The following is a 25,522-nucleotide window of genomic DNA, read 5'->3' as shown; positions in this document are numbered from 1 at the left end:
AGATTATGGACAGAATCAATGCTCTCAAATTGGCTAATTCTTTTACCCTAGACGCCACTTTGCAATTGGCTAGGTTAGCGGCTAAGAATTCTGGGTTTGCTATTGTGGCGCGCAGAGCGCTTTGGTTGAAATCTTGGTCGGCTGATGCGTCTTCCAAGAACAAGCTACTTAACATTCCTTTCAAGGGGAAAACGCTGTTTGGCCCTGACTTGAAAGAGATTATCTCTGATATCACTGGGGGTAAGGGCCACGCCCTTCCTCAGGATCGGCCTTTCAAGGCAAAAAATAAACCTAATTTTCGTCCCTTTCGTAGAAACGGACCAGCCCAAAGTGCTACGTCCTCTAAGCAAGAGGGTAATACTTCTCAAGCCAAGCCAGCTTGGAGACCAATGCAAGGCTGGAACAAGGGAAAGCAGGCCAAGAAACCTGCCACTGCTACCAAGACAGCATGAAATGTTGGCCCCCGATCCGGGACCGGATCTGGTGGGGGGCAGACTCTCTCTCTTCGCTCAGGCTTGGGCAAGAGATGTTCTGGATCCTTGGGCGCTAGAAATAGTCTCCCAAGGTTATCTTCTGGAATTCAAGGGGCTTCCCCCAAGGGGGAGGTTCCACAGGTCTCAGTTGTCTTCAGACCACATAAAAAGACAGGCATTCTTACATTGTGTAGAAGACCTGTTAAAAATGGGAGTGATTCGTCCTGTTCCATTAAGAGAACAAGGGATGGGGTTCTACTCCAATCTGTTCATAGTTCCCAAAAAAGAGGGAACGTTCAGACCAATCTTAGATCTCAAGATCTTAAACAAGTTTCTCAAGGTTCCATCGTTCAAGATGGAAACCATTCAAACTATTCTTCCTTCCATCCAGGAAGGTCAATTCATGACCACGGTGGATTTAAAGGATGCGTATCTACATATTCCTATCCACAAGGAACATCATCGGTTCCTAAGGTTCGCATTCCTGGACAAGCATTACCAGTTTGTGGCGCTTCCTTTCGGATTAGCCACTGCTCCAAGGATTTTCACAAAGGTACTAGGGTCCCTTCTAGCTGTGCTAAGACCAAGGGGCATTGCTGTAGTACCTTACTTGGACGACATTCTGATTCAAGCGTCGTCCCTTCCTCAAGCAAAGGCTCACACGGACATAGTCCTGGCCTTTCTCAGATCTCACGGATGGAAAGTGAACGTGGAAAAGAGTTCTCTATCTCCGTCAACAAGGGTTCCCTTCTTGGGAACAATAATAGACTCCTTAGAAATGAGGATATTTCTGACAGAGGCCAGAAAAACAAAGCTTCTAGACTCTTGTCGGATACTTCATTCCGTTCCTCTTCCTTCCATAGCTCAGTGCATGGAAGTGATCGGGTTGATGGTAGCGGCAATGGACATAGTTCCTTTTGCGCGCATTCATCTAAGACCATTACAACTGTGCATGCTCAGTCAGTGGAATGGGGATTATACAGACTTGTCTCCGAAGATACAAGTAAATCAGAGGACCAGAGACTCACTCCGTTGGTGGCTGTCCCTGGACAACCTGTCACAAGGGATGACATTCCGCAGACCAGAGTGGGTCATTGTCACGACCGACGCCAGTCTGATGGGCTGGGGCGCGGTCTGGGGATCCCTGAAAGCTCAGGGTCTTTGGTCTCGGGAAGAATCTCTTCTACCGATAAATATTCTGGAACTGAGAGCGATATTCAATGCTCTCAAGGCTTAGCCTCAGCTAGCGAGGGCCAAGTTCATACGGTTTCAATCAGACAACATGACAACTGTTGCGTACATCAACCATCAGGGGGGAACAAGGAGTTCCCTAGCGATGGAAGAAGTGACCAAAATCATTCTATGGGCGGAGTCTCACTCCTGCCACCTGTCCGCTATCCACATCCCAGGAGTGGAAAATTGGGAAGCGGATTTTCTGAGTCGTCAGACATTGCATCCGGGGGAGTGGGAACTCCATCCGGAAATCTTTGCCCAAGTCACTCAGCTGTGGGGCATTCCAGACATGGATCTGATGGCCTCTCGTCAGAACTTCAAAGTTCCTTGCTACGGGTCCAGATCCAGGGATCCCAAGGCGGCTCTAGTGGATGCACTAGTAGCACCTTGGACCTTCAAACTAGCTTATGTGTTCCCGCCGTTTCCTCTCATCCCCAGGCTGGTAGCCAGGATCAATCAGGAGAGGGCGTCGGTGATCTTGATAGCTCCTGCGTGGCCACGCAGGACTTGGTATGCAGATCTGGTGAATATGTCATCGGCTCCACCTTGGAAGCTACCTTTGAGACGAGACCTTCTTGTTCAGGGTCCGTTCGAACATCCGAACCTGGTTTCACTCCAGCTGACTGCTTGGAGATTGAACGCTTGATCTTATCGAAGCGAGGGTTCTCAGATTCTGTTATCGATACTCTTGTTCAGGCCAGAAAGCCTGTAACTAGAAAGATTTACCACAAAATTTGGAAAAAATATATCTGTTGGTGTGAATCTAAAGGATTCCCTTGGGACAAGGTTAAGATTCCTAAGATTCTATCCTTCCTTCAAGAAGGATTGGAAAAAGGATTATCTGCAAGTTCCCTGAAGGGACAGATTTCTGCCTTGTCTGTGTTACTTCACAAAAAGCTGGCAGCTGTGCCAGATGTTCAAGCCTTTGTTCAGGCTCTGGTTAGAATTAAGCCTGTTTACAAACCTTTGACTCCTCCTTGGAGTCTCAATTTAGTTCTTTCAGTTCTTCAGGGGGTTCCGTTTGAACCCTTACATTCCGTTGATATTAAGTTATTATCTTGGAAAGTTTTGTTTTTAGTTGCAATTTCTTCTGCTAGAAGAGTTTCAGAATTATCTGCTCTGCAGTGTTCTCCTCCTTATCTGGTGTTCCATGCAGATAAGGTGGTTTTACGTACTAAACCTGGGTTTCTTCCAAAAGTTGTTTCTAACAAAAACATTAACCAGGAGATTATCGTACCTTCTCTGTGTCCGAAACCAGTTTCAAAGAAGGAACGTTTGTTGCACAATTTGGATGTTGTTCGCGCTCTAAAATTCTATTTAGATGCTACAAAGGATTTTAGACAAACATCTTCCTTGTTTGTTGTTTATTCCGGTAAAAGGAGAGGTCAAAAAGCAACTTCTACCTCTCTCTCTTTTTGGATTAAAAGCATCATCAGATTGGCTTACGAGACTGCCGGACGGCAGCCTCCCGAAAGAATCACAGCTCATTCCACTAGGGCTGTGGCTTCCACATGGGCCTTCAAGAACGAGGCTTCTGTTGATCAGATATGTAGGGCAGCGACTTGGTCCTCACTGCACACTTTTACCAAATTTTACAAGTTTGATACTTTTGCTTCTTCTGAGGCTATTTTTGGGAGAAAGGTTTTGCAAACCGTGGTGCCTTCCATTTAGGTGACCTGATTTGCTCCCTCCCTTCATCCGTGTCCTACAGCTTTGGTATTGGTTCCCACAAGTAAGGATGACGCCGTGGACCGGACACACCTATGTTGGAGAAAACAGAATTTATGTTTACCTGATAAATTACTTTCTCCAACGGTGTGTCCGGTCCACGGCCCGCCCTGGTTTTTTTAATCAGGTCTGATAATTTATTTTCTTTAACTACAGTCACCACGGTACCATATGGTTTCTCCTATGCAAATATTCCTCCTTAACGTCGGTCGAATGACTGGGGTAGGCGGAGCCTAGGAGGGATCATGTGACCAGCTTTGCTGGGCTCTTTGCCATTTCCTGTTGGGGAAGAGAATATCCCACAAGTAAGGATGACGCCGTGGACCGGACACACCGTTGGAGAAAGTAATTTATCAGGTAAACATAAATTCTGTTTTTTCATTAATTTTCTGGATCTTGCAATGCTCAGAAAGCTATGTGCCTTAAGGCCTTGATTCACAAGGTGTTCCCAGTTGTAGGGAAGACTCCCCGGAGCACACTTTTGCTCATTCCACTAGAGCAGTTGCCACATCTTCAGAAATTAAGCTTCCATCAAACAAATTTGCAAAGCGGCTACTTAGTCATCCTTACATAGTTTTATGAAACTTTATCACTTCAGAGGCTGCTTTGGCCACTGTGCCTGTTCCATAACATACCTACCTTAACTGTTATTGCCCCTATTTCATGGTGGTCTTGTGAATTTTACTGAATGGGTATATAGGATGCCATATGTGATAGCTTGTGGGCTTGTTTTGTTTTGTACAGCTGGCAGCAGTACTGCTTTCCACTGCACTTTCTTCCTGCTTCTCTGTTTACTCCTTTCTTTTAGCCATATGTATAACTAAGTTGTACAGGGCAATAGGAGGGATTAAAAGCTCTGGTATGTTGGGTGTTTTTGCCTCCTCCTAGTGGACTCTCACCATCATACAATACATTATATTATCAGTAAAGCATAGATGTTTAGTTTTCTCTTGTTAAGTGTATCCAGTCCACGGATCATCCATTACTTGTGGGATATTCTCCTTCCCAACAGGAAGTTGCAAGAGGATCACCCACAGCAGAGCTGCTATATAGCTCCTCCCCTCACTGCCATATCCAGTCATTCTCTTGCAACTCTCAACTAAGATGGAGGTCGTAAGAGGACTGTGGTGTTTTATACTTAGTTTATTTCTTCAATCAAAAGTTTGTTATTTTTAAATGGTACCGGAGTGTACTGTTTATCTCAGGCAGTATTTAGAAGAAGAATCTGCCTGCGTTTTCTATGATCTTAGCAGAAGTAACTAAGATCCTTTGCTGTTCTCACATATTCTGAGGAGTGAGGTAACTTCAGAGGGGGAATAGCGGGCAGGTTTTCCTGCAATAAGGTATGTGCAGTTAAAATATTTTTCTAGGGATGGAATTTGCTAGAAAATGCTGCTGATACCGAAGTAATGTAAGTAAAGCCTTAAATGCAGTGATAGCGACTGGTATCAGGCTTATTAATAGAGATACATACTCTTATAAAAGTGTATTTTAAAACGTTTGCTGGCATGTTTAATCGTTTTTTACATATGTTTGGTGATAAAACTTATTGGGGCCTAGTTTTTTCCACATGGCTGGCTTGAATTTTGCCTAGAAACAGTTCCCTGAGGCTTCCCACTGTTGTAATATAGGTGGGAGGGGCCTATTTTAGCGCTTTTTTGCGCAGCAAAAATTACAGACACAGACATCCAGCTTCTTCCTGCATGATCCAGGACTTCTCTGGAGGGCTCAAAAGGCTTCAAAAGTCGTATTGAGGGAGGTAAAAAGCCACAGTAGAGCTGTGGCAGTTGTTGTGACTGTTAAAAAAACGTTTTTGTCATTTGTTATTCCGTTTTTGGTATTAAGGGGTTAATCATCCATTTGCAAGTGGGTGCAATGCTCTGCTAACTTATTACATACACTGTAAAAATTTCGTTAGTGTAACTGCATTTTTTCACTGTTATTTCAAAATTTGGAGAAAATTTGTGTTTCTTAAAGGCGCAGTAACGTTTTTTATATTGCTTGTAAACTTGTTTAAAATGTTTTCCAAGCTTGCTAGTCTGTTTAAACATGTCTGACACAGAGGAACCTACTTGTTCATTATGTTTGAAAGTCATGGTGGAGCCCCATAGGAAAATGTGTACTAAATGTATTGATTTCACCTTAAACAGTAAAGATCAGTCTTTATCTATAAAAGAATTATCACCAGAGGGTTCTGTCGAGGGGGAAGTTATGCCGACTAACTCTCCCCACGTGTCAGACCCTTCGCCTTCCGCTCAGGGGACGCACGCTAATATGGCGCCAATTACATCAGGGACGCCCATAGCGATTACCTTGCAGGACATGGCTGCAATCATGAATAATACCCTGTCAGAGGTATTATCTAGATTACCTGAATTAAGAGGCAAGCGCGATAGCTCTGGGGTTAGGAGAGATACAGAGCGCGCAAATGCTGTTAGAGCCATGTCTGATACTGCGTCACAGTATGCAGAACATGAGGACGGAGAGCTTCAGTCTGTGGGTGACATCTCTGACACGGGGAAACCTGATTCAGAGATTTCTAATTTTAAATTTAAGCTTGAGAACCTCTGTGTATTGCTTGGGGAGGTATTAGCTGCTCTGAATGACTGTAACACAGTTGCAATTCCAGAGAAATTGTGTAGGCTGGATAGATACTATGCGGTGCCGGTGTGTACTGACGTTTTTCCTATACCTAAAAGGCTTACAGAAATTATTAGCAAGGAGTGGGATAGACCCGGTGTGCCCTTTTCCCCACCTCCCATATTTAGAAAAATGTTTCCAATAGACGCCACTACACGGGACTTATGGCAGACGGTCTCTAAGGTGGAGGGAGCAGTTTCTACTTTAGCAAAGCGTACCACTATCCCAGTTGAGGACAGTTGTGCTTTTTCAGATCCAATGGATAAAAAATTGGAGGGTTACCTTAAGAAAATGTTTATTCAACAAGGTTTTATTTTACAGCCCCTTGCATGCATTGCGCCTGTCACTGCTGCGGCGGCATTCTGGTTTGAGGCCTTGGAAGAGGCCATCCATACAGCTCCATTGAATGAAATTATTGACAAGCTTAGAACGCTTAAGCTAGCTAACTCATTTGTTTCTAATGCCATTGTTCATTTGACTAAACTAACGGCTAAGAATTCCGGATTCGCCATCCAGGCGCGTAGGGCGCTATGGCTTAAATCTTGGTCAGCTGACGTGACTTCAAAGTCTAAATTACTCAACATTCCTTTCAAGGGGCAGACCTTATTCGGGCCTGGCTTGAAGGAAATTATTGCTGACATTACTGGAGGCAAGGGTCATACCCTTCCTCAGGACAGGGCCAAATCAAAGGCCAAACAGTCTAATTTTCGTGCCTTTCGAAATTTCAAGGCAGGAGCAGCATCAACTTCCTCCGCTTCAAAACAAGAGGGAACTGTTGCTCATTCCAGACAGGCTTGGAAACCTAACCAGTCCTGGAACAAGGGCAAGCAGGCCAGAAAGCCTGCTGCTGCCCCCAAGACAGCATGAAGGAACGGCCCCCTATCCAGAAACGGATCTAGTGGGGGGCAGACTTTCTCTGTTCGCCCAGGCGTGGGCAAGAGATGTTCAGGATCCCTGGGCGTTGGAGATCATATCTCAGGGATTTCTTCTGGGCTTCAAAGCTTCTCCTCCACAAGGGAGATTTCATCTTTCAAGGTTATCAGCAAACCAGATAAAGAAAGAGGCATTCCTAAGCTGTGTGCAAGACCTCCTAGTAATGGGAGTGATCCATCCAGTTCCGCGGACGGAACAAGGACAGGGATTTTATTCAAATCTGTTTGTGGTTCCCAAGAAAGAGGGAACCTTCAGACCAATCTTGGATCTAAAGATCTTAAACAAATTCCTCAGAGTTCCATCATTCAAAATGGAAACTATTCGGACCATCCTACCCATGATCCAAGAGGGTCAGTACATGACCACAGTGGACTTAAAGGATGCCTACCTTCACATACCGATTCACAAAGATCATCATCGGTTCCTAAGGTTTGCCTTTCTAGACAGGCATTACCAATTTGTAGCTCTTCCCTTCGGGTTGGCCACTGCCCCGAGAATTTTTACAAAGGTTCTAGGCTCACTTCTGGCGGTTTTAAGACCGCGAGGCATAGCGGTGGCTCCATATCTAGACGACATCCTGATACAGGCGTCAAGCTTTCAAATTGCCAAGTCTCATACAGAGATAGTTCTGGCATTTCTGAGGTCGCATGGGTGGAAAGTGAACGTGGAAAAGAGTTCTCTATCACCACTCACAAGAGTTTTCCTTCCTTCTAAATGCTTGCCGTGTCCTTCATTCCATGCCACGCCCGTCAGTGGCTCAGTGCATGGAAGTAATCGGCTTAATGGTAGCGGCAATGGACATAGTGCCATTTGCGCGCCTGCATCTCAGACCGCTGCAATTATGCATGCTAGGTCAGTGGAATGGGGATTACTCAGATTTGTCCCCTCTACTAAATCTGGATCAAGAGAACAGAGATTCTCTTCTCTGGTGGCTATCTCGGGTCCATCTGTCCAAGGGTATGACCTTTCGCAGGCCAGATTGGACGATTGTAACAACAGATGCCAGCCTTCTAGGTTGGGGCGCAGTCTGGAACTCCCTGAAGGCTCAGGGATCGTGGACTCAGGAGGAGAAACTCCTCCCAATAAATATTCTGGAGTTAAGAGCAATATTCAATGCTCTTCTAGCTTGGCCTCAGTTAGCAACACTGAGGTTCATCAGATTTCAGTCGGACAACATCACGACTGTGGCTTACATCAAGGGGGAACCAGGAGTTCCCTAGCGATGTTAGAAGTCTCAAAGATAATTTGCTGGGCAGAGTCTCACTCTTGCCACCTGTCAGCGATCCACATCCCAGGCGTGGAGAACTGGGAGGCGGATTTTCTAAGTCGTCAGACTTTTCATCCGGGGGAGTGGGAACTCCATCCGGAGGTGTTTGCTCAACTGGTCCATCGTTGGGGCAAACCAGAACTGGATCTCATGGCGTCTCGCCAGAACGCCAAGCTTCCTTGTTACGGATCCAGGTCCAGGGACCCGGGAGCGACGCTGATAGATGCTCTAGCAGCTCCTTGGTTCTTCAACCTGGCTTATGTGTTTCCACCGTTTCCTCTGCTCCCTCGACTGATTGCCAAGATCAAGCAGGAGAGAGCATCGGTGATTCTGATAGCGCCTGCGTGGCCGCGCAGGACCTGGTATGCAGACCTAGTGGACATGTCAACAAGGTCCTTTCAATCATCCAAATCTAATTTCTCTGAGACTGACTGCATGGAGATTGAATGCTTGATTCTATCAAGGCGTGGCTTCTCCGAGTCAGTCATTGATACCTTAATACAGGCACGAAAGCCTGTCACCAGGAAAATCTACCATAAGATATGGCGTAAATATCTTTATTGGTGTGAATCCAAGAATTACTCATGGAGTAAGGTTAGGATTCCTAGGATATTGTCCTTTCTCCAAGAGGGTTTGTACAAAGGATTACAGCTCATTCTACTAGAGCTGTGGCTTCCACCTGGGCCTTTAAAAATGAGATAAACTTTATTCAGTCAAATTAAAACATATTGAGAGAGGGGATACACCATCCCTGAAATTGCATAGACTAACATGTTTCGGCACAAAACGCCGTAATCATAGTCCCTATGATTACGGCGTTTTGTGCCGAAACATGTTAGTCTATGCAATTTCAGGGATGGTGTATCCCCTCTCTCAATATGTTTTAATTTGACTGAATAAAGTTTATCACTTTTAACTACACAAGGTGCCTGGTAAAATTTCTCCTTTTTTGTGCTTGGATTTTCCTTTGGCCACTACCGGGCACCTGGCTGCTTTTGCCGGCTGGAGGAGCGGATCAGAGTTTAAAAAGACAAAGGAAAAAAGAAAGAAGCTGGTTAATGGTATAGCATCTAGTTATATGGACATACAAGTTCCCCTATACCCGGTACACTTTACCACAGATTGACAGGATTTTCCACATTGGATTGCGGAATCTGTTTCTCCGACCCTACCGCACTATTACGTCAGAGGCTCGACTCCCCACAAGGACCAATCGGGGAGGAGCGGTGAGACACGCCCAAGACAGGAACACAGACAGCGTTCGCTCCGCAAATGGTGGACGGGCTGGGACCCGGCAAAGCGTACGTGTGAGACTCCCAGGCTGCCGGAGACAATTCTCTTTTCCGCGTCTAGTGGACGGGTTGGTTCCCGGTGTAAGATGGCAGCTGGTGAGTGAAAGTGACTCTGAATACTCGGAGACTGTTCGTGTTCTTTATTTACCTGTCTTTGGAATACTATATATATTTTGCATCTGTTATTTAAAGTACCGGGGACTGGGGGTGTCAATGAGCGATACTTGCTCAGGAGTGCTATACCTATACTTACTGGTCAACTTTACTTGAATTGGTCTGCATATTATACTCCAGTTTTGCGGGGTGCTGCTAACTACACAATTGACTGTAATACTTTTTGGACACATGACCCTGCAAGTTATACTAAGCATCGTTATCGGCATCTATACTATATATATGTATATTAGTGACAATATAGGTTAGGTTCCCCTCTTTATTTTTGTTTTCCTTTAAAAATGAGGCCTCTGTTGAACAGATTTGCAAGGCTGCGACTTGGTCTTCGCTTCACACCTTTTCAAAATTTTACAAATTTGACACTTTTGCTTCTTCGGAGGCTGTTTTGGGGAGAAATGTTCTACAGGCAGTGGTTCCTTCCGTTTAAGTTCCTGCCTTGTCCCTCCCATCATCCGTGTACTTTAGCTTTGGTATTGGTGTCCCACAAGTAATGGATGATCCGTGGACTGGATACACTTAACAAGAGAAAACATAATTTATGCTTACCTGATAAATTTATTTCTCTTGTAGTGTATCCAGTCCACGGCCCGCCCTGTCCTTTTAAGGCAGGTCTAAATTTTAATTAAACTACAGTCACCACTGCACCCTATAGTTTCTCCTTTCTCGTCTTGTTTCGGTCGAATGACTGGATATGGTAGTGAGGGAAAGGAGCTATATAGCAGCTCTGCTGTGGGTGATCCTCTTGCAACTTCCTGTTGGGAAGGAGAATATCCCACAAGTAATGGATGATAAATTATGTTTTTTCGTTCACACTTTGCTTTTCTTGTCTTATTTCTGAATGGTGTGTCATGCAGGCTGTTTATTTAGAAGTAATACCAGCAAAAACAAAGTTGCTTACTTTCTATAGAGCAGGCAGTACAGCATCTTATTGTCTGCCTACACAGAATGTAAACAATTAGCCTGAAGCAGGTGTATTTGGCATTGGACAGCAGTATTTGGGGGGCAGCAAATTTTGAGGGGTAGTTCCACAGCATAATGATTTCTCATTCAAATTATTTTGTTCATTTTATTACAAATGAATTATACCTTGTTGTCCAGTGAATAGGCTTGGCCCCATGTCCCCCTGTGATCTGTAATGCAGTTTGTAATAGATCATTACATTTACCGTTCCTTTATGACATTGAATAAAGCCTGTTTGCAATTTATACATGTGCACATTGCTAGATATATATAACCAAAACACTTTCTTCTGTCCTTTACCTATCTTTGTATGAAACTTGTTTTTTTCAGTGTTATCTGCTAGTAAGGACCCAAAATGCAACATTTCAGCAGGCCAAAGAGTATTGTACAGGCTTTGGAGGATCTCTGCCTTCAATCGCTAATCAAAATGAACAAGGTAAACAGGATTTGCAAACAGGGCTATCTTAACTGGCTGTTAGTCGCTATTGAGAGAATATTACGGTACCTATATTATTAACAAATGATTGAAAATGGAACCACATCGCAGTATACATACATTTTTTAATGCCTTACTTTAAATTATGTAATTTGCTCCCTGGAAAGGAGATACTAAAAATATACTGCAGATTGCTGACTGCATATTACACGTCACCTGCCTCCCTGTCTTTCAACCTGTCGTGAGTGTCTGTGTTTGCACAGCTCCTGTATGAACTTTTTAAATGTTAATTCAATAAATTTTCTACGTGACTTTTAACTGAAGTGCCTTGTGCCTAGTGTCTATACCAGTCAGCAATTGTTGCTACGAATGTTTACTCACATTATTGAGTCCTAACTACAAGCTTTCTGGGAGCCCTGCTTCTGTTTGAATTTTGTATATATATGTGTATGTATAAATATATATATATATATATATGCCAAAGTTTCAGTTCTCAGTCAAACTTTTAAAAAATATCATCTGTTTGCATGTAAAATTATATGTGTGTATATATATATAAAAATATTTCCATCTTAATGGGAGGAGAGTCCACTGCTTCATTCATTACTTGTGGGAATTAAGAACCTGGCCACCAGGAGGAGGCGCAAAGACACCCCAGCCAAAGGCTTAAATACCTCCCCCACTCCCCTAATCCCCCAGTCATTCTTTGCCTTTCATCACAGGAGGTTGGCAGAGAAGTGTCGGAAGATTCGGAGTAGTCTCTTATGGAGGGTAGTACTCTTCGAAATGGGACTGGAGTTTTAAGTAGTCTTGTCAGCCTCTCAGTGAGAGCATGGATGAATGTTAGAGTCCGGAGATGCAGGGAGAGTCTTCCTGCGAACCCATCCCGACTCAGTTTATCAGCTCCATAAGCAATCAGCGTTGACAAATTTTGCTGCCTGCTTTCTGCTCTCAAGTCCATGTCAGGAGCGATGCTACTACCCCGTCACACTTGAAAGGCCGTGTTCCTGTTCCACGGCATAGATTCTGGTAAGATCATTTCATTTATACATATATGATAACTTAAGAAGACAGGGTCACAGTGTGTCTCCTTTATCTGTATAGAATCAAGGGTGATACCCTCGGAAATGGGGTTATTGAACAGGGGGGTGTTTTATACATAATATTGTTTATTGTGTTTTTATGCTCCGTCATGTGTGAGATGAGGCTCTGTCAGTGTGTGAACAGTTAGTTTTCTTAGCGAGAGATTGATGCAGTTTTCTCTCTAGTGCAGGGGTGGTCCTGCATGGCACTCCACGTGACCGGGTGTGGCATCTTTAACTTCCTCTTCTTGACTGGCGGTTGGAAGAGACAAAGCTGTTTCTCTGGTCCGGGTCATAGGAGGTGGTGAATCCCCCGGCCATTGGGATATAAAGGTGCCATTTATATTCTATCTAGTCCGCAATAAATGTGTAAACTATGGAGGACTCTGATATGTTAGAGGATACTCCGTCTTTAGCTAAACCTAATACCTGTGTTTATTGTGAGGAGGTTCTGGTTGATCCGCCTGCTCAACTCAGTTCCACATGCTTCAATAAAATTGCAATATCTAAAAAGAATAAGATATTTAGTACAACTGAGCCATCTACCTCTGAGGGTTCTCCGTCCAGAGAGGTGCGTTCCCTACACTCATCTACGATTGCACATGCAGCTCCCTATGGCACTACTTAATCTCCCGCGGGAGGGGCCCTTTGGCCACCAGATTTCGCTGATCAGTTACAGACGGCGGTTTCCGCGGCCTTCAAGGCTTTACCACGCCCTGCTAAGTGCAAGCGAAAGGTGAAACATAGTTATCCGTCCCAGGGGTCATCTACTCCGTTGGATGTTGCTGACAGATTATCAGCTGACGAGGACGACTCCGACTCTTTGGAGGACGTTCTCTCTGGGTCGGAATCGGCGACTTCTAGGCCTCCGTCTGTGAAGGAGCCAGATTTTAAATTCAAGATAGAGCATTTGCGCTTTCTGCTGAAAGAGGTGCTTGCTACGCTGGAGGTTCCAGAACCAAAACTTCCGGAGGAACCTTCGATCTCTAAGCTAGATAGGGTTTATGAGGACAGGGTGGTGCCTCAGACTTTCCCGGTCCCCATTAATGGCTAATATTATTAAGAATGAGTTGGAGAAGCTTGGCTCGTCCTTTTCTCCTTCTACCTCTTTTAAAAAGCTGTTCCCCGTTCCGAACTCGCAGCTTGAGCTGTGGGGGGCCATTCCTAAAGTGGATGGCGCTATCTCCACGCTCGCTAAGAGAACAACTATTCCACTCGAGGATAATTCTTCATTCAAGGAGTCCATGGATAAAAAGTTGGAGTCCATGTTGAGAAAAATGTTACAACTCACGGGGTTCGTTTTTCAACCGGCAGCGGCAGTGGCTGGTGCTGCTACCTATTGGTGTGATGCTCTATCAGCTATGGTCGAGGTGGGGACTCCGCTCGAGGAGATACAGGAACAAATTAAAGCCTTAAGGGTAGCCCATTCGTTCATCTGTGATGCGAACATGCAGATTATTCGCCTGAATGCCAAGACATCAGGGCTCTGTGGTTAAAGTCATGTTGTGCTGACATGACTTCTAAGTCTAGGTTACTTTCCCTCTTGTTCAAGGGGAAGGTTATTTTTTGTCCGGGCCTGGATTCTATCATATCCACGGTCACGGGTGGCAAGGGCGCCTTCCTACCACAGGATACGAAGAATAAGCCTAAAGGGTCTACTTTTTGTCCCTTCGTGCAGACAAGTCTCAGCGCCAGCAGCCTGCCGCAAAGTCAGAGCAGTGCAAGGGGTCTTGGAAGCCTGCTACCTCTTGGAACAAATCCAAGCAGAGCAAGAAGCCCACCAAGACAAAATCGGCATGAAGGGGGGGCCCTGATCCGTCTCTGGATCGCGTAGGGGCAGACTATCTCTTTTTGCGGAGGCCTGGATGAGAGACATTCAGGACCCTTGGGTTCTGGAGGTCGTAGCCCAGGGTTACAGGATAGGGTTCAAGACCCATCCACCCAGAGGCAGGTTCCTCCTGTCAAACATATCATGAAGTCCAGAGAAGAGAGACTCCTTCCAAGGGTGCATGAGAGATCTCTCCTCTCTCTGTGTTATCATCCCAGTACCTCTAGCAGAAAGAGGTCTGGGGTATTATTCAAACCTTTTCGCTGTCCCAAAGAAGGAGGGCACGTTTCACCCAATTCTGGACCTAAAGTGCCTAAGCAAGTTTTTGTCAGTTACATCGTTCAAAATGGAGACGATCAGGTAAATTTTGCCCCTCGTTCAAGAGGGACAATTCATGTCGACAATAGACTTGAAGGATGCTTACCTTCACGTACCAATCCACTTGGATCAATTCAGGTTCCTAAGGTTTGCATTTATGGACCAACACTTCCAGTTTGTAGCCCTACCGTTTGGTCTGACGACTGCCCCAAGAGTCTTTGCAAAGGTTCTGGGAGCGCTGCTTTTGGTAGCGAGAGCCAGAGGTATTGCGGTGACTCCTTATCTGGACAATATCCTGGTCCACGCTTCGTCCTGCAGTCTTGCAGAGGATCATTCGAGAGCTCTTCTCCTTCGATTTGATTTTTAATGGTCAACTGATTTTTTTCTGCTTTCCTTCGGTCCCACAGATGGAAGATAAACGAAGGAAAGAGTTCCCTGGTCTCCAGCAACAGAGTGGAATTCCTGGGTACGATAATAGATTCTTCAGCCATGAAGATATTCTTGACAGATCAGAGACGTTGCAAGATTGCGTCCCACTGTCTTGCCCTTCAGACCTCCTCAAGGACATGTGTGGCCAGGTGTATGGAGGTGGTTGGGCTCATGGTATCCAGCATAGATGTTATTCCATACACCAGGTTCCATCTCAGACCTCTTTAGTTGTGCATGTTGATACACTGGAACGGCGATCACTCAGATCTATCCCAACAAATATCTCTGGACATCTGAACGAGGGAGTCCCTCTCTTGGTGGATCCGTCCAGGACAGCTTTCCCAGGGGACATCCTTCTTGAGACCATCCTGGGAGATTGTGACCACGGATGCAAGTCTATCAGGATGGGGTGGTGTTTGGGGTGCCAGAAAGGCACAGGGCAGATGGACTTGAGAGGAATCGAGCCTACTGATAAATATTCTGGAACTACAAGCGATATGCAATGCTCTGAAGGCTTGGCCCCCCCCTGGGGTCATCCCGATTCATCAGATTCCAGTCGGACAAAATTACCTCAGTGGCTTACGTGAACCATCAGGGGGGAACGAGGAGCTCCCTAGCTATGAGGGAGGTATCTCGGATCCTGGAGTGGGCAGAGATCCACAATTGTTCGCTCTCAGCGATCCATATTCATGGTGTAGACAACTGGAAAGCAGATTTTCTAAGCAGACAATCGTTTCATCCAGGGGAATTGTCTCTCCACCCTGAGGTGTTCGCGGAGATCTGCAACAGATGGAGGACGCCAGAGATGGATCTCATGGTGTCCAGACTCAACTTCAAGCTAAGCAGATACGGTCACGGTTCAGAGATCCCCAGGCAGAGCTGATAGACACCTTATTGGTGCCCTGGGAGTTCAACCTACTTTACATATTTCCACCGTTGCTTCTTCTACCTCGAGTAGTGGCCCGCATCAAGCAGGAGCAAGCTTTGGCTATTCTGATTGCTCCGTCGTGGCCGCGGAGGATGTGGTTTGTGGATTTGGTGGGGCTGTCATTGTCCTCTCCATGGAGGTTACCCTGTCGCAGAGATCTGCTGACTTAGGGTCCCTTTCTTCACCAAAATCTCGATTTTCTGAGGCTGACTGCGTGGAGATTGAACGTCTAGTCTTAGCCAAGAGAGGGTTTTCAGAGAGAGTGATTGATACTCTTATTCAGGCCAGGAAACCGGTCACTCGGCGCATCTATCATAAGGTGTGGAGGACCTACTTGTCCTTCCTTGTGTCCTAACCCTTCTTTGTCAAAACAGAGGTTGCTTCATAATTTGGATGTAGCTCGGGCTCTGAAGTTTTATCTTCAGGCCACGAAGGAGTTCAGACAAACTTCGTCTTTATTTGTTGTATATTCAGGGAAGCGCAAGGGGAAGAGGGCCTCTTCTACTTCACTGTCTTTTTGGTTGAGGAGCATGATCCATGTGGCCTATGAGACAGTGGGACCTAAGCCTCCTCAGAGGATTACGGCTCACTCAACTAGAGCTGTGGCCTCTTCTTGGGCCTTTAAGAATGAGGCCTCTATGGAGCAGATTTGTAAGGCGGCTACTTGGTCTTGTTTACATACTTTTACAAAATTTTACAAATTTTATGTTTTTGCTTCGGCGGAAGCAGTTTTTGGGAGAAAGGTTCTGCAGGCTGTGGTGCCCTCAGCTTAGGGTCCGCATCCTTTTGCCCTCCCGTTTTTTCATTCAGTGTACTCTAGAGCTTGGGTATTTGTTCCCACAAGTAATGAATGAAGCAGTGGACTCTCCTCCCATTAAGATGGAAAACATAAATTATGCTTACCTGATAATTTAATTCCCATCTTTGGGAGGAGAGTCCACTGTCTCCATGGGCGGACCTAAATTTTGTTTTATTCTTCTGGCACCATTTATACCCTGATATTTCTCCTACTGTTCCTTGTTCTCTTGACAGAATGACTGGGGGATGAGGGGAGTGGGGAAGGTATTTAAGCCTTTGGCTGGGGTGTCTTTGCCTCCTCCTGGTGGCCAGGTTCTTAATACCCACAAGTAATGAATGAAGCAGTGGACGGGAATGAAATTATCAGGTAAGCATAATTTGTTATTTCTTTTTCCTATGAGCTTTGCACCCAAACATTTTTGGGGTTAACTTCCTGAGTCACAGGGGGCAAATGCTGCTGTCTGTGTTTGCTGGTGAGCAACCAGGACTGTGAGTTTTCTCCATGGGATGTGTACAGTAATCACTCTTATTCCTTATTACTGCTAGATTTTATTACAAGTTTGCTTCCGAACCTAACCTCTCAGTTTTGGATTGGGATGAAGATTACTTTTGGTAGCAGAGTTAACAAATGGGCTGACGGAAGTAATATCACCTATAGTAATTTAAACCCGATTTTACATGGACGGCTAAAGAAGTTTTCATTTGATGTAAGTCTGAATTCTTTAGCAATACATTTCTAAAATACTTTGTAATTTATAATACAAAAAATTGTTTTGATTACACTTTATGTTTAATTGTGAGATGATTGTATGTGTATATGTGTGTGTATATTCTTTTGCAAGTTCATAATGTAGTATAATTGTCATCTTATTTCTTTTCTTTTTTTATTGTTTTTTTTTTTGTGTGTGAGTCATTGCAGCAAGTCAATTTTTACAAAGATGTCATGTATCATTTTTCTTGAACAAAATATTCGGACATTTTTGTGCCATATGTTGGTGCTCCTTGCCTTTTGCCCTCACCAATACATGTTGGCTGCAAATTTATTATTTTTAATTTTCCTTTGAAGCATTTCCAAATGCTAAGGAGGGAAATGTTTTTCATTTAAAAAAATAAAATCACATGGTCTTTGTTTTCATTCCTGGACATGCTCAGTTCTGCTACTCCAAATATACCTGAGGGGGCTTCCCCAAATAGGGGGCAGCTACCCTAGCTCCAAAGATCAGATTATGTAGCTTGTCATTTGTTGCTTTTCAGTAGATGGTATTCTAGAACTATTCAGCTCCATCATTCTCTTCACTAAAATGTTCAAGTATGTTCTGAAAATTCAAACCCACTGCATTTTGTCTATAGGATTTCTTGCTTGTCAAGACAAAAATTTCATAGCCTGTCTGGCCACTACTACTGAAAGGTAAACTTTTTTCTGCAGGTCTGTCAACTAATCACTAGATCTCTGTGACCTGGAAGTTTTTTTTGTCTTAAGAAAAACTATAAGGGCAAGAACTTCTAGTAGATGTATCTCTAAAATCGTGGCAGGCTTCTGTAGCTCTGAAAAAAACCCATTGCAATATACTTTTTTTTTTATCCACCAGACAAATCCATCTGCATCTCCCTTGACAGATAAGCTTTCCGGGAACTCATTATGGATAAAAGCAATGAGACCTCTTCTACCCTGGAAGGCATGTTACTGCAATATAAGCTACTTTGCTTGGAGTGCTAGCTATAGTCATTTCACACACTCATAATCATGCAGCACCCGAATTAAAATATAATAGCTGAACTATCTAACATACTTCTGCTGCAGCATAAATAGTTGTGCAAAACCTAAGTGAGTCGCTTTGAATGGCAAATCATTGTTCTATGAGCGGTATACCTTCACAACAGCATGGCGTTGATATTTCGCAAGTTCAACTAGATGCAGTGCCAATTACTTCTCTGGATGACTTGTGTAATAAAGTAGAAGGAGTTTGGGGCAGAACTTGTGGCCTCTTGCAAATGCCGGCGCTGCTGATATGCTCTAGTAAGATTATTTCAAGAGTGAGGCTTATAATTTACTGCCCTGCTACACTTGGGAAAGCGAGGAGGAAGCAGTATCATCATACCAGTTCAGAATAGCATGGAGCCGGATTTATTCTTGTGCAAAATCACCTTGTTAAGATCTGTGCAAATCCAGATCTTAATATAGTGATCTGGCACAAGAATCAATCCAGCACCAAAAAGAGCCAAATTGTGCATACTTCTGCATTTAAATCCTAATGAAGGGTTCAAATGCATATGTTATTTTTTACATATATATATTTATTTATAAAATATTTTACCAGGAGTAAAAAAATTTGCATTATTATAAAATATTTTACCAGGAAGGATACATTGAGATTTCTCTCGTTTTCAAATATGTCCTGGGTCCACAAAACATTGCATTGATACAATAGGTTACAATAAAATACAAAAACAATATTAATACATAATATATGCAAAATTTAACATAGAACAGATAGGAAATATATAATCAACCATGACAGGTGCATTCTGTTTTGAGATATGCAGAGAGGGATCTCTTAAAGGATTTTAGACTTGGGGAAGGTTTGAAAGTGTGCGGGAGGTCGTTCCATAATCGTGGTGCTCTGTAGGAAAAGGAGTATTGAGCTGCTTTCTTTTTGTATGGAGGCAGACTAAATAATGTGCTGGTACTGGATCGGAGGTTATGGGAGGTGGGAACAGCCGGGGAGAGCATTCTGCTTAGGTAGGGTGGGAGCTTCCCAAAAAAGCTCTTAAACACAAGGCTGGAAAGCTGGAGGGTGCGTCTGGATTCCAGCGACAGCCAGTTTAGTTCTTTTAGCATGTCACAATGGTGGGTCCTGTAGTTACATTGTAGCACAAAGCGGCAGAATGAGTTATACAGTGTATTAAGTTTATTAAGGTGAGTTTGCGGTGCAGGTGCATATACTACATCTCCATAATCCATGATTGGCATCAGCATTTGCTGTACAATCTTTTCCTTTACTGTAGGGCTGAGGCAGGATTTGTTTCTGTACAGGGCACCTAGTTTTGGATAGAGTTTAGATGCAAGTTTTTCTATGTGGAGGCCAAAAGATAGATTGGGGACTAACAACATACCCAAGTATTTGAAAGAGTGCATCTGTATGCATTTAATTTCTTTTCTTTCCTAAGATGTGGTGAGTCCACGGCTTCAACATTTACTATTGGGAATATCACTCCTGACCAGCAGGAGGAGGCAAAGAGCACTGCAGCCAAGCTGTTAAGTATCACTCCCCTACCCACAACACCCAGTCATTCTCTTTGCCTTGGGGCATGGAGGTGGTGAAGTTTTGGTGTCTGAAGAATTTTTTTACTTCAATCAAGATTTTATTATTTTAGAAAGCCAGAGTAGGTTTACTCTGATCTTTCCTTCAAGATTGGGTCTAGCTGTACTCAACGTTAGCCTCTTCAGTAGAGCAGTGGTGGCTTTAAAGCAGTTAGGAACTTGTGAAGTGGGCTTCACTTCTTTTTCCTAACATGTTGCTGCCCTGGTATAGAAAGCCAGAGTAGGTTTACTCTGTACTTTCTTCTTTCCACAGGTCCCTGTAAGGAGTGGCGTCCTTCCATACCGTGAGAGCAGTCTTCCTGCCAGACAGCTAGAGATGCAGGTAAGTGCCTTTTGTCTTCTCGGGTACGACAAGGAGGCTTGCACTGAAGGGGTTAACCCTTAGACACGACTGGCTCCTTCACTTTGGGGACTAGTATCCTGATCTCAGGATCGTTTTTAGGCAGTCACAGGCACTATGGTACCTGTGATTAGAGACATGGGGTTAACTTCCTTTATGGATAGGAAAGAGTTAACCCCATTTTGTTGGCCAGTACACTGATGGATAGCAATGTCCAAGAAAAATAAGAGGATTTTTTTTTATGACTTTTTATTGTGGCACAATATGTTTATGAGGGCAAGCAACCATGAGCTCCCATGTCAGATCGCAACTTGCGATCATTTAACCGCTGCACTTTTTATGTACAAGAAGTGGCTCCATCTTCTCTGCTTTCTTTTCCTGTCTGAAGTGTGTGGTAGCATTACCAGTCGCAGCTTCATAGACCGATCACGTAACCACATTGCTCCGCTCTTGGAGTACAACTACGAGACAGTAAAACTTTTGAGAAACAGCAGGCAAGTCTTCCTTCGTCCTTTTGGTCGAACGTAGGGGCATTTAGACACCTCAGTCGTATGGAATGCAAACTTTACATTCACTTTAAGTATCACTTCCCTTCCCACAACCCCCAGTCATTCGACCGAAGGTAAATGGAGAGAAAAGGAGTAACACCAGGTGTAAAGGTGCCTGAGATTTAGACAAAAATAACTGTCTTGAAATAAAGGGTGGGGCCGTGGACTCACCATATTCGGAAATAAAGCATAAATTTTGTTTTATTTCCTAAGATATGGTGAGCGCACGGCTTCATCATTTACTGTTGGGAACCAATACCCAAGCTACAGGACACAGATGAATAGGGTGGGACAAGACAGGCAGACCTAAACAGAAGGCACCACCGCTTGAAGAACCTTTCTCCAACATAGGTGTGTCCGGTCCACGGCGTCATCCTTACTTGTGGGATATTCTCTTCCCCAACAGGAAATGGCAAAGAGCCCAGCAAAGCTGGTCACATGATCCCTCCTAGGCTCCGCCTACCCCAGTCATTCTCTTTGCCGTTGTACAGGCAACATCTCCACGGAGATGGCTTAGAGTTTTTTAGTGTTTAACTGTAGTTTTTATTATTCAATCAAGAGTTTGTTATTTTAAAATAGTGCTGGTATGTACTATTTACTCTGAAACAGAAAAGAGATGAAGATTTCTGTTTGTATGAGGAAAATGATTTTAGCAACCGTTACTAAAATCCATGGCTGTTCCACACAGGACTGTTGAGAGGAATTAACTTCAGTTGGGGGAACAGTGAGCAGTCTTTTGCTGCTTGAGGTATGACACATTCTAACAAGACGATGTAATGCTGGAAGCTGTCATTTTCCCTATGGGATCCGGTAAGCCATTTTTATTCAGACAGTAAATAAGGGCTTCACAAGGGCTTATTAAGACTGTAGACATTTTCTGGGCTAAATCGATCATATTTACACATATTTAGCCTTGAGGAATCATTTAATCTGGGTATTTTTTGTAAAATAATATCGGCAGGCACTGTTTTAGACACCTTATTCTATAGGGGCTTTCCCTAATCATAGTCAGAGCCTCATTTTCGCGCCGGTATGGCGCACTTGTTTTTGAGAACAGCATGACATGCAGCTGCATGTGTGTGGAGCTCTGATACATAGAAAAGTCTTTCTGAAGGCATCATTTGGTATCGTATTCCCCTTTGGGCTTGGTTGGGTCTCAGCAAAGCAGATTCCAGGGACTGTAAAGGGGTTAAATATAAAAACGGCTCCGGTTCCGTTATTTTAAGGGTTAAAGCTTCCAAATTTGGTGTGCAATACTTTAAGGCTTTAAGACACTGTGGTGAAATTTTGGTGAATTTTGAACAATTCCTTCATACTTTTTCGCAATTGCAGTAATAAAGTGTGTTCAGTTTAAAATTTAAAGTGACAGTAACGGTTTTATTTTAAAACGTTTTTTGTGCTTTGTTATCAAGTTTATGCCTGTTTAACATGTCTGAACTACCAGATAGATTGTGTTCTGACTGTGGGGAAGCCAAGGTTCCTTCTCATTTAAATAGATGTGATTTATGTCATAAAAAATTTAGTAAAAATGATGCCCAAGATGATTCCTCAAGTGAGGGGAGTAAGCATGGTACTGCATCATCCCCTCCTTCGTCTACACCAGTCTTGCCCATACAGGAGGCCCCTAGTACATCTAGCGCGCCAATACTCCTTACTATGCAACAATTAACGGCTGTAATGGATAATTCTATCAAAAACATTTTAGCCAATATGCCCACTTATCAGCGAAAGCGCGACTGCTCTGTTTTAGAAAATACTGAAGAGCATGAGGACGCTGATGATATTGTTTCTGAAGGGCCCCTACACCAGTCTGAGGGGGCCAGGGAGGTTTTGTCTGAGGGAGAAATTTCAGATTCAGGAAAAATTTCTCAACAAGCTGAACCTGATGTGATTACTTTTAAATTTAAGTTGGAACATCTCCGCGCTCTGCTTAAGGAGGTGTTATCCAATTTGGATGATTGTGATTATCTGGTCATTCCAGAAACACTATGTAAAATGGACAAGTTCCTAGAGGCCCCGGGGCCCCCCGAAGCTTTTCCTATACCCAAGCGGGTGGCGTACATTGTTAATAAAGAATGGGACAGGCCCGGTATACCTTTCGTACCTCCCCCCATATTTAAAAAATTGTTTCCTATAGTCGACCCTAGAAAGGACTTATGGCAGACAGTCCCCAAGGTCGAGGGGGCGGTTTCTACTCTAAACAAGCGCACCACTATACCCATAGAAGATAGTTGTGCTTTCCAAGATCCTATGGATAAAAAATTAGAAGGTTTGCTAAAAAAGATGTTTGTTCAGCAAGGTTACCTTCTACAACCAATTGCATGCATTGTCCCTGTCACTACAGCCGCGTGTTTCTGGTTCGATGAGCTAGAAAAGGCGATTATTAGTAATTCTTCTTCTTATGAGGAGATTATGGACAGAATTCGTGCTCTTAAATTGGCTAATTCTTTCACCCTAGACGCCACCTTGCAATTGGCTAGGTTAGCGGCGAAAAATTCTGGGTTTGCTATTGTGGCGCGCAGAGCGCTTTGGTTAAAATCTTGGTCAGCGGATGCGTCTTCCAAGAACAAATTGTTTGACATTCCTTTCAAGGGGAAAACACTGTTTGGCCCTGACTTGAAAGAGATTATCTCTGATATCACTGGGGGCAAGGGCCACGCCCTTCCTCAGAATAGGTCTTTCACGGCCAAAAATAAACCTAATTTTCGTCCCTTTCGCAGAAACGGACCAGCCCCAAGTGCTACGTCCTCTAAGCAGGAGGGTAATACTTCTCAAGCCAATCCAGCCTGGAGACCAATGCAAGGCTGGAACAAAGGAAAGCAGGCCAAGAAACCTGCCACTGCTCCCAAGACAGCATGAGATGCGGGCCCCCGATCCGGGACCGGATTTGGTGGGGGGCAGACTCTCTCTCTTCACTCAGGCTTGGGCAAGAGATGTTCTGGATCCTTGGGCGCTAGAAATAGTCTCCCAAGGTTATCTTCTGGAAGTGATTCATCCTGTTCCATTAAAAGAACGAGGGATGGGGTTCTACTCCAATCTGTTCGTAGTTCCAAAAAAAGAGGGAACGTTCAGACCAATCTTAGATCTCAAGATCCTAAACAAGTTTCTCAAGGTTCCATCGTCCAAAATGGAAACCATTCGAACTATCCTTCCATCCAGGAAGGTCAATTCTTGACCACGGTGGATTTAAAGGATGCGTATCTACATATTCCTGCCCACAAGGAACATCATCGGTTCCTAAGGTTCGCATTCCTGGACAAGCATTACCAGTTCGTGGCGCTTCCTTTCGGATTAGCCACTGCTCCAAGGATTTTCACAAAGGTACTAGGGTCCCTTCTGGCGGTGCTAAGACCAAGGGGCATTGCTGTAGTACCTTACTTGGACGACATTCTGATTCAAGCGTCGTCCCTTCCTCAAGCAAAGGCTCACACGGACATAGTCCTGGCCTTTCTCAGATCTCACGGATGGAAAGTGAACGTGGAAAAGAGTTCTCTATCTCCGTCGACAAGAGTTCCCTTCTTGGGAACAATAATAGACTCCTTAGAAATGAGGATTTTTCTGACAGAGACCAGAAAAACAAAACTTCTAAACTCTTGTCGGATACTTCATTCCGTTCCTCTTCCTTCCATAGCGCAGTGCGTGGAAGTGATAGGTTTGATGGTAGCGGCAATGGACATAGTTCCTTTTGCGCGCATTCATCTAAGACCATTACAACTGTGTATGCTCAGTCAGTGGAATGGGGACTATACAGACTTGTCTCCGAAGATACAAGTAAATCAGAGGACCAGAGACTCACTCCGTTGGTGGCTGTCCCTGGACAACCTGTCACAGGGGTGACCTCCCGCAGACCAGAGTGGGTCATTGTCACGTCCGACGCCAGTCTGATGGGCTGGGGCGCGGTCTGGGGATCCCTGAAAGCTCAGGGTCTTTGGTCTCGGGAAGAATCTCTTCTACCGATAAATATTCTGGAACTGAGAGCGATATTCAATGCTCTCAAGGCTTGGCCTCAGCTAGCGAGGGCCAAGTTCGTACGTTTTCAATCAGACAACATGACGACTGTTGCGTACATCAACCATCAGGGGGGAACAAGGAGTTCCCTGGCGATGGAAGAAGTGACCAAAATCATTCAATGGGCGGAGACTCGCTCCTGCCACCTGTCTGCAATCCACATCCCAGGAGTGGAAAATTGGGAAGCGGATTTTCTGAGTCGTCAGACATTGCATCCGGGGGAGTGGGAACTCCATCCGGAAATCTTTGCCCAAATCACTCAACTGTGGGGCATTCCAGACATGGATCTGATGGCTTCTCGTCAGAACTTCAAGGTTCCTTGCTACGGGTCCAGATCCAGGGATCCCAAGGCGACTCTAGTAGATGCACTAGTAGCACCTTGGACCTTCAAACTAGCTTATGTATTCCTGCCGTTTCCTCTCATCCCCAGGCTGGTAGCCAGGATCAATCAGGAGAGGGCGTCGGTGATCTTGATAGCTCCTGCGTGGCCACGCAGGACTTGGTATGCAGATCTGGTAAATATGTCATCGGCTCCACCATGGAAGCTACCTTTGAGACGAGACCTTCTTGTTCAAGGTCCGTTCGAACATCCGAATCTGGTCCCACTCCAGCTGACTGCTTGGAGATTGAACGCTTGATCTTATCAAAGCGAGGGTTCTCAGATTCTGTTATTGATACTCTTGTTCAGGCCAGAAAGCCTGTAACTAGAAAAATTTACCACAAAATATGGAAAAAATATATCTGTTGGTGTGAATCTAAAGGATTCCCTTGGGACAAAGTAAAGA

The 25,522-nt window shown here is 44.4% G+C and overlaps 1 protein-coding gene across 2 annotated transcripts in view; it reads left to right on the top strand.

Annotated features, from left to right (window-relative positions):
* The window catches only part of LY75 (lymphocyte antigen 75), a 1,208,875-nt gene that overhangs the window by 971,875 nt on the left and 211,478 nt on the right, over window positions 1-25,522 (top strand). For both annotated transcript variants that reach the window (XM_053698349.1, XM_053698347.1), the window contains 2 exons: window positions 11,031-11,136; window positions 17,066-17,226. In XM_053698349.1, the coding sequence (XP_053554324.1) occupies window positions 11,031-11,136; window positions 17,066-17,226 (267 nt within the window). The remainder of the gene's footprint in view (window positions 1-11,030; window positions 11,137-17,065; window positions 17,227-25,522) is intronic.

The sequence above is a fragment of the Bombina bombina genome, chromosome 1, assembly GCF_027579735.1.
Source record: "Bombina bombina isolate aBomBom1 chromosome 1, aBomBom1.pri, whole genome shotgun sequence".
Lineage (NCBI taxonomy): Eukaryota > Metazoa > Chordata > Amphibia > Anura > Bombinatoridae > Bombina > Bombina bombina.
The sequence above is the reverse complement of the archived record's forward strand: the minus strand, read 5'-3'. Positions and strand labels throughout refer to the sequence as shown.